At 42.5% G+C, this 9,205-nt stretch overlaps 1 protein-coding gene across 1 annotated transcript in view; it reads right to left on the reverse strand.

Annotated features, from left to right (window-relative positions):
• Window positions 1–1,403: 1,403 nt before the first annotated feature.
• The window catches only part of LOC112071024 (calcium-binding protein 4), a 23,238-nt gene continuing 15,436 nt past the window's right edge, over window positions 1,404–9,205 (reverse strand). The window contains exons 5-7 of the mRNA XM_070439212.1: window positions 9,089–9,201; window positions 5,744–5,891; window positions 1,404–1,669 (exon numbers count right to left, since the gene is read on the reverse strand). Coding sequence (XP_070295313.1) covers window positions 1,641–1,669; window positions 5,744–5,891; window positions 9,089–9,201 — 290 coding nt within the window. The 3' untranslated portion in view covers window positions 1,404–1,640. The remainder of the gene's footprint in view (window positions 1,670–5,743; window positions 5,892–9,088; window positions 9,202–9,205) is intronic.

Consider the following 9,205-nt stretch of genomic DNA (forward strand, 5'->3'; position numbering starts at 1 on the left):
GAGGGAGGGGGTACAATAATTGTTTGTGTACTACAAATCCCAACAAGTGGGATGGTGCAGCCTTACAATTACACTGAAAACAAAAAAAGTGTGAATCTTACTCTTCCGATCATTAATCCCCTCTGTCACTTCTCTCTGTCGACTAAACGCACAACTTCCTTCACCGCTGCCACCTGGCGGTGGTGGACCCTGGTGGAAAAGAGAGCTTCCCCCTTTTTTATTAATGTCTCCCAAGTTTTTACTTTTTCATAAATGTTTTGTTCTCTTCCAAGACTTCAGAAAGAAAAACCTTGTGGCAGCCATTTTGTCCAGTCTGTAGTATAGCTACAGATGTTGGACTGTGGTCTCGCAACGCTCCCAAGTTCTGTTCTCTTTAACAGTTTTTATCATAGTTGAAAACAAGGCAACAACTCAAAAAAATCCAGACTTCCAATATACATGAATTACTCTGTGGTTTTGTTTTTGTTGTCGTTTCTCAGTGGAAACGAACCTCTTGAATCCCGATAGCTTAGGAAGCGTCATTGATTTTGCATTGGAGATGTTTCCCATTCCGAGTTATCGATTCTTGAGAGAAACATCAAAAGTCATCCATGTGACTCGAGTGTTGTATTTCCTATCTCTCTTCGAGGCCAAAAGTTTCAACTTCCTGTTTAAATTCAATGTTAACTGAAGTAATTTTTAAGGACAGATATATAAATATATATTTTGACAGTATGTTTGTACGTACAAAATCACAAAAGGGGAACTTGCAATATTGTGACACAGTGAAAAGAACAAAGAAAAAACACTAAACAATGACCTGCATTCAGCACTGCAAGGGTTAAAGGTCACCCTGTTGTCAAGTTGTGGTCGATTTCAGACAAATTTTTGCCTTATACCTTTTTAGTGTTTTGCTTTGAATGGCACAATGCGACGGCTTGGTTAGCGTTCCTTTTGCCGTACTARTAATTCTGATATTTGTGTTAATTATTTGTCATTTCTTTAGCCGCCTCATGGCCCGAATCGTTAACAATGTGTATAATGTATGTCAATCGCGGCTGTGTTTCGTTTAAACCATTTTGTTTTTGGACAGATCATGCTTTTTCTTTGAATGTTTAAATTATACATTTTCAATAATAAATGAACTCATTTTTTCAACTCGAAGCCTCAAGTGGTATTATGTTAACGTATGGACTAAATGTAACCCATGAATGTAACCCATTGCCAATGTAACCATCCCGATCCCAGTGTTATACATTGGGTTTTACGTCATCAGGAAACGCTTGGTACATTCAGGACAATCTGTTCAATTGGTTGTTCAGAATGCTTCCACAAGGTGGCGACATAGCTCTTACATAGCAGTGGTGAGTATGCAACACTAGTCTTGTTTCATAACTCACCCTTCGCCCTCTGCTGCATTGCTTAAACCAGTTTATTTTAAATCATTTTTAAAAAGGCAACAATTTGACCTAAATTGTTATCTTACAATCTAAGTCTTTCCACTAGAAAATCATTCAGATCTAAATCTGATGAATATGCAAAATCATTTCATACAGACATTATGCACAATGCTACAGGAAATTGACACAAGAATTGTGTCACTTTGGTGATCCAGACCTCATCCAGTGCGTCTTGMTAGTTAGTCTGATGGCTGAGGCAGGCTACCGCGACGACAGCATCATGACAAACTCTGCAGGGGGGGGAGACAGACACAGCACCAGATCCATTGATTAGAACCAGGGGGCAACATAAGACACAACACCATGTTTACATCCTGCCCTCATTAAAATGCATTGGATGCCAATAGAACTCACGGTGTGATGATAATAACAATGTCATTTCCATTCTGTCCGCAGTTAATTAAAAAAGACAGGTGGGGGGGGGCACTATTTTAGTTTTGAGGGTGACCCTTGATTTTACAGTCCTATATGAGAGTCATTTTTACAGTAGTGTTTGTGCTCTATGGACCTTGTGTTTAGTGGGTACTGGATAGTAATCCAAAGAATTCAGTAGGTGTAACGACCTAGTCATTTCTTAGTTAAAACTAGGTACATAGTGGGGCTGTAAAATAACCAGTTCGAGTTTCCAAATCGATCCCCAAGCCCATACACCTACCTACCACTGGCCCCGGGCACTTGTATATCTGGAAGAAATGGACAGGTATGAAGCAATATGCTGTAATCTACACCCAACCTATCACAGGGCATATTTCTTAAACACACCTGACCCACCTCAGGTCCATAGGTGTGCATAGGGTTGATGTAGAGACTATAGGGGTTGAATTGGAATTCATCCCACAACCTGGTCTCAGAACATTTCGTATAATTCTGTTCGAAAATCCAACACACTGCATTTAGCATGATATGTTACGTTTGGTATGGTTACATCAGAAAGATTGTTACTTAAGTGGGGTGGATGGGTTGATGTATAATATGAATGTATAGCAACCCCAAATTTGCTAATTCAAATCTCATCACAGACAACTTCACCCTCCGATCCAACAGGTCCCAGACGTGCTCAGTGGGATTGAGATCCGGGCTCTTCGCTGGCCATGGCAGAACACTGACATTCCTGTCTTGCAGGAATTCATGCACAGAAGGAGCAGTATGGCTGGTGGCATTGTCGCGGCAGGTAGCCTAGTGGTTAGAGCGTTGGGCCAGTAACCGAAACTAGATCAAATCCCCGAGCTGACAAGGTAAAAATCTGTCGTTCTGCCTCTGAACAAGGCAGTTAACCCACTGTTCCCCGGTAAGCCGCCATTGTAAATAAGAATTTGTTCTTAACTGACTTGCCTAGTTCAATAAAGGTTTAATAAATAAAACATTTAAAAATACATTTTCATGCTGGAGGGTCATGTCATGAGGGAGGAGAATGTCTTCCCTGTAAGGCACAGCGTTGAGACTGCCTGCAATGACAATCTCAGTCCGATGATGCTGTGACACACCACCCCAGACCATGACGGACCCTCCACCTCCAAATTGATCCCGTTCCAGAATACATGCCTCGGTGTAACGCTCATTCCTTCGACGATAAACGCRAATCCGACCATCCCCTCTGCTGAGACAAAACCACGACTCGTCAGTGAAGAGCACTTTTTGCCAGTCCTGTCTGGTCCAGCGATGGTGGGTTTGTGCCCACAGGCGACGTTGTTGCCGGTGATGTCTGGTGATTACCTGTCTGACAACAAGCCTACAAGCCCTCAGTCCAGCCTCTCTCAGCCTATTGCGGACAGTCTGAGCACTGATGGAGGGATTGTGCACTCCTGGTATAACTCGGGCAGTTGTTATTGCCATCCTGTACCTGTCCCGCAGGTGTGATGTTCGGATGTATCGATCCTGTGCAGGTGTTGTTACACGTGGTCTGCCACTGCGAGGACGATCAGCTGTCCGTCCTGTCTCCCTGTAGCTATGTCTTAGGCGTCTCACAGTACGGACATTGCAATTTATTGCACTGGCCACATCTGCAGTTCTCATGCCTCCTTGCAGCATGCCTAAGGCACATTCACGCAGATGAGCAGGGACCCTGGGCATCTTTCTTTTGGTGTTTTTCAGAGTCAGTAGAAAGGCCTCTTTAGTGTCCTAAGTTTTCATAGCTGTGACCTTAATTGCCAACCATCTGTAAGCTATTAGTGTCTTAACTACCGTTCCACAGGTGCATGTTCATTAATTGTTTATGGTTCATTGAACAAGCATGGGAAACAGTGTTTAAACCCTTTACAATGAAGATCTGTGACGTTCTTTGGATTTTTACGAATTATCTTTGAAAGACAGGGTCCTGAAAAAGGGACGTTTCTTTTTTTGCTAAGTTTCTAATATAAATTGTATTTCGCAACATATACAAAATGGGTGACGGACACCATACGAACCATAATATGTCATACTAAATGGAGTGTTATGGTTTTACATGCATAATCATACAAAATGCTCTGAGGTTGCATCCCATCACCCCTCTCATAAATCTCCCTTCCTGTCTAGCTGCCCGTTTCCTCCTTCCTGTTTCCCTGTCTGTTTAGTTTTCTGAACCAATTGGTTAACCAAGCATGACCGATCTCACCGTGTCACCTGCACCCTCAGCATGCCTCCCATCTGTCAATCAAACATCAATCTATCCACCTGTCAATCACAACATGGCTCCAGCCAGTAGTAGCCATCAAACAACCATAGGCAGGCCCCATCCATCCCATAATTTCAGTCCCTCTGTCAATTCTGGTTACATTTTCCATTATGCTTCTTTAAGGCCTTGGCTGTTGAATGACTTAAGTAGTGCACTATGTATGGAATAGGGTGCCATTTGGATCTCAGACAATGTCTTGTCTTCTAAACTTCAACAATTGATTTATCGAGATGGCTGGAGGGCTCAGTAAGAGGGATAGGCTAGTTGTATCGCCCCATGTGCTAATTGTTGATAATGAGTGTGCCACCTGCTTATTGATCCCCTGCTAACGCAGGCACTCCCATCCACATGTTTCCAATGATTATTATTGATTGGGACTTCGATTGGCTTGGACAAACACAAGCATGCATTTTTTGGGGGGTGCTTACTGAGGGACATGAGACAGGTCTTGTTTTATAGTTATTGAGACGTGTGTGTGTGTGCGCTGGTTTGAAACCGTGTGAAGTGTGGCGTCTTTGAGCAGTCCTAAGGTGTGTGTGCCATGTGTGACTGTGCATGTGTGGACCCGGGTCTCCCACGGGAGTAACCGTCTCAGACAAAAATAAAGTACTCCCTTGGTCTGAGGGCAGACTCTAGTTTTGAAGTTCGCAGGCAGGGCTACTTCATCAGGTGACCATGAGCAACCATGCCTGATTCATGTCCACTACAATCACACCTACTTCCCCACGAGAGACCGCCCCACGTTGGGCGCCGATGTAACGTGCAGGATATGAACCCTGGTCTCCCACAGGTGTAACCAACGTTTTAGACCAGGGATCATCTAGATTCAGCTGCTAGCTAATTTTTTCTTGAATGGATTGTCAGGGGGCTGGCACATAATTGCAAATCATTTGTAGACTGCAAATTGGCTGCAATAATTCCAAATAAATATAACATTTGACTAAAACATAATAATTTCAAACCTTGCTTACATTTGTATATGATCACATATATCTCTCTATTATGCGTGGAAATACTTTGGAACAGATTTCCAAAATTAAAATCCCTTTTACAGTATTTTATGTCCAACCAAAAATAATAATACAAAAAACTAAAAACAATATTTATTTTTTTGCTCAGAAAACAGGGTGCCAAATAAAATCACCCACGTGCCAAATTTGACCCGCGTGCCGCCAGTTGGGGAACCCTCTTTTAGACAATTAGAAATTCCATTTTGGTTTAACAGCAGACACTGCTTTTGAAGTTTGCTGGCGGGGCTACCTCATCATGTGACCATGAGCAGCCATGCCCGACTCATGTCCGCAATATGTGCATTGTAATGATTACCTTAATGCACTACTGATGAGTACTGATGACTACTGATGAGATTGGATTGGGTTATCCACACACCTTACCTTCACTGTCCTAATCTCTGCTCTTTCCTCCTCTCCCCTCCTCTCTCCTAGGACCTACTTTCTTTCTGTCAACTCCCTCTCCTATCCTTTCCCTTCTCCTACCTTATCCTCTCTCCTCCCTCATCCTCTCCCCTCTCTTGACCCTTATCCCCTCTCCCATCCCCTCTGTCCCTCTTACCCCCTCCCTCTCTCCTCCAGCCTCAACGCCCCCCATCCCTCATCCTCCCCCCCTTATCCACCTCCCCACCTCCCCTCACCATCGAAGTCTATTCCGCCGTCCTTGTTGAGGTCGATATCCTGGAGGATCTCCTCCAGCTCGCCCTTCTTCAGCTTCTCACCCAGCAGGGCCTTCATGCTGTCCTTCAGCTCCTCCAAGGTGATGCGCCCATCTCCGTCGCTGTCAAACTGGGGGAGGGGGAGAGGAGGGGATACCCCATAATGAAAAAGTGAAAACATGTTTAAAGGATTTTTTTGCTAATTTATTTAAATTGGAATACAGAAATATCTTATTTACAGTGCTTTCGGAAAGTATTCAAACCCCTCTACTTTTTTTTTTTTTGTTAGGTTACAGCCTAATTCTAAAATTGATTAAATCGTTTTTTTCCTTATCAATCTACGAACAATAACCGATAATGACAAAGCAAAAAACAGGTTTTTAGAAATGTTTGCTCATTTATTAAACATTAAAAAGGAAATATCACATTTACATAAGTATTCAGACCCTATAAGTATTCAGTCTTCAGGTGCCTTTTGGCAAACTCCAAGCGGGATGTCATGTGTGTTTTACTGAGGAGTGGCTTTCGTCTGGCCACTCTACCATAAAGGCCTTATTATTGGAGTGCTGCAGAGATGGTTGTCCTGCAGGGAAGGCTCTCCCATCTCCACAGAAGAACTCTAGAGCTCTGTCAAAGTGACCATCGGGTTCTTGGTCACCTCCCTGACCAAGGCCCTTCTCCCCAGATTTCTCAGTTTGGCCGGGTGGCCAGCTCTAGGAAGAGTCTTGGTGGTTCCAAACTTCTTCCATTTAAGAATGATGGAGGCCACTGTGTTCTTGGGGACCTTCAATGCTGCAGACATTTTTTGGTACCCTTCCCCAGATCTGTGCCTCGACACAATTCTGTTATGGAGCTCTACAGACAATTCCTTCTCCCTCATGGCTTGGTTTTTGCTCTGACGTGCACAGTCAACTGTGGGACCTTATATAGACAGCTGTGTGCCTTACCAAATCATGTCCAATCAATTGAATTTACCACAGGTGGACTCCAATCGGGTTGTAGAATCATCTCAATGATGATCAATGCAAACAGGATGCACCTGAGCTCAATTTCGAGTCTCATAGCAAAAGGTCTGAATACTTATGTAAATAAGGTATTTCAGTTTTGTATTGTTAATAAATGTGCAAAGCATTCAAAATTCTGGTTTTCGCTTTGTCATTATGGGGTATTGTGCGTAGATTGCTGAGTTTTTATTTTTATTAAATCCATTTTAGAATAAGGCTGTAATGTAATGTAACAAAATGTGGGAAAAGTCAAGGGGTCTGAATACTTTCAGAAGGCCCTGTACATACAGCAAGTATTCACACCCTACAAAGTGTCAATACTTTGTAGAGGCATCTTTGCCAGTGATTACAGCTGTGAGTCTATCTGGGTAAGTCTCTAAGATATTTTTTTGTGTTGTATTGGATTTTCCCCAGGAATAACACTTTGTATTCAGAACAAAAAGTTATTTGCTTTGCCTTGTTGCAAACAGGATGCATGTTTTGGAATATTTGTATTCTGTACAGGCTTCCTTCTTTTCACTCTGTCAATTAGGTTAGTATTGTGGAGTAAACTACAATGTTGTTGATCCATCCTCAGTTTCCTCCTATGACAGCCATTAAACTCTGTAACTTTTTTAATGTCACCATGGGCCTCATGGTGAAATCCCTGAGCGGTTTCCTCCCTGAGTTAGGAAGGACGCCCTTGTCTTTGTAGTGGCTGGGAGTATTGATACACCATCCAAAGTGTAGTTACTAACTTACTCAAAGGAATATTCAATGTTCACTTTTTTATTTATGTCTACCCATCTACCAATAGGTGCGAGGCATTGGAAAACCTCCCTGGTCTTTGTGGTTGAATCTGTGTTTGAAATTCCCTCCTTGACTGAGCCTCGACTCAGGGACGTCACAGATAACTGTATGTGTGGAGTACAGAGATGAGGTAATTATTCAAAAATCATGATAACCACTATTAATATCGCACAGAGAGTGAGTCCATGCAACTCATTATGTGACTTGTTAAGCAAATGTATACTCCTGAACTTATTTAGACTTGCCAGAACAAAGAGGTTGAATACTTATTGACTCAAGACATTTCAGCTTTTCATTTTTAATGAATTTGTAAAAAAAAGAAAAGAAAAGAAAAACATGATTATTTTGCATTATGGTGTATTGTGTGTAGTCCAGTGAGGTTGTGAATCACAGCTGGCCTGGTACATTGTTTGCTGCTTCCACCCATTCGGGATGCTCTGTTCCAGTTACAATGACTCAATATCTTGGGAGAAAGAAAACGGATGACTGTAACTAAGGCTGGGAACGTATCAAACTAGCCAGGGCTATGATCCGAAAGCAGACATAACCCGGCTAACAGAAAGGGGCACGTGTCAAACACAAGGCCCACGGGCCCAATTGGACACACAAATCAACAGTTGTCTCATCTCCTTTAAGAGGTTACAGCCTGGTGCCGCTCGCATAGGTGAATCCAACGTCGACTGCGCTGCTTACAGCGTGCGGTGGAGGCAAAGTGTACAGACACAGTTCTAGCTAGGCTACCGAAAGGTTGCACTCTGGCTTGGGTTTTAAAGCTTGAGAGGGAATAACCAGAAAACATAACCTGCAACAAAGCACCATGCAAAGGAGAAGCATGTAGGCCTATTACAGCAACATTTGAACATTAGCCTAGGCTGGCTACAATACATGTTGAGTGTACCATACAGCAATGGTGCATTCAACATGTTTTAAGTGTAGATGTCACAACAACCTATACCTACGTTGTTGTTATTTGGAGTTATTAAATACTTTTTCATGAGGGTCGCAGCATACTATACACATCTACAAGCACAGCAGCAAAAGCTGGACAAATATTATTTGAATCTTTTGTTGTAATATCTTTAAAATTCTATATACAGCATCATATGTACATAAGTGGATATTTATAAAGGTTTTATTTACTGCAGTGTCTATTAATTGTCCAAACGCACGGCCGCTTTCCCACTCTATATTGCTATAGAACTTTCACGAATGCCTTACTCTACATAATTTCCAAACATTATAATGAAAACGTGAAAATGACCCTATCTAAGCATTCGCTTTTCGGAAAATGTAAAAAAATAAAAAATAATTCACGTTGCTAAAACGCTGTCAGTTCCACTTTAACTTTCACTCTGTTATCATTCATAATGATTAGAGAACGCACCACTTGCATCCTCTAATCAAGTTATTTGAAAGCACTGTACACTTCGTAGGGTCCTCTCACCTGTCTGATATCACCCTTTCTACTTGCATTTAACCTCTTTGAAAGCACATTCTTATGGATCTTGCACACTTCCTAGTGTCCTTCTCTCACCTGTCTGAAAGCACTGCGTACCTCCCTCATCCCCATCATGTGAGCCGTCTCAGCCAGCATCCTAGGGCCCATCAGCTCAGTACAGAAATCATCAAAGTCCACGTGACCGCCCCCTAC

The sequence above is a fragment of the Salvelinus sp. IW2-2015 genome, unplaced genomic scaffold, assembly GCF_002910315.2.
Source record: "Salvelinus sp. IW2-2015 unplaced genomic scaffold, ASM291031v2 Un_scaffold1497, whole genome shotgun sequence".
NCBI classification, from domain to species: domain Eukaryota; kingdom Metazoa; phylum Chordata; class Actinopteri; order Salmoniformes; family Salmonidae; genus Salvelinus; species Salvelinus sp. IW2-2015.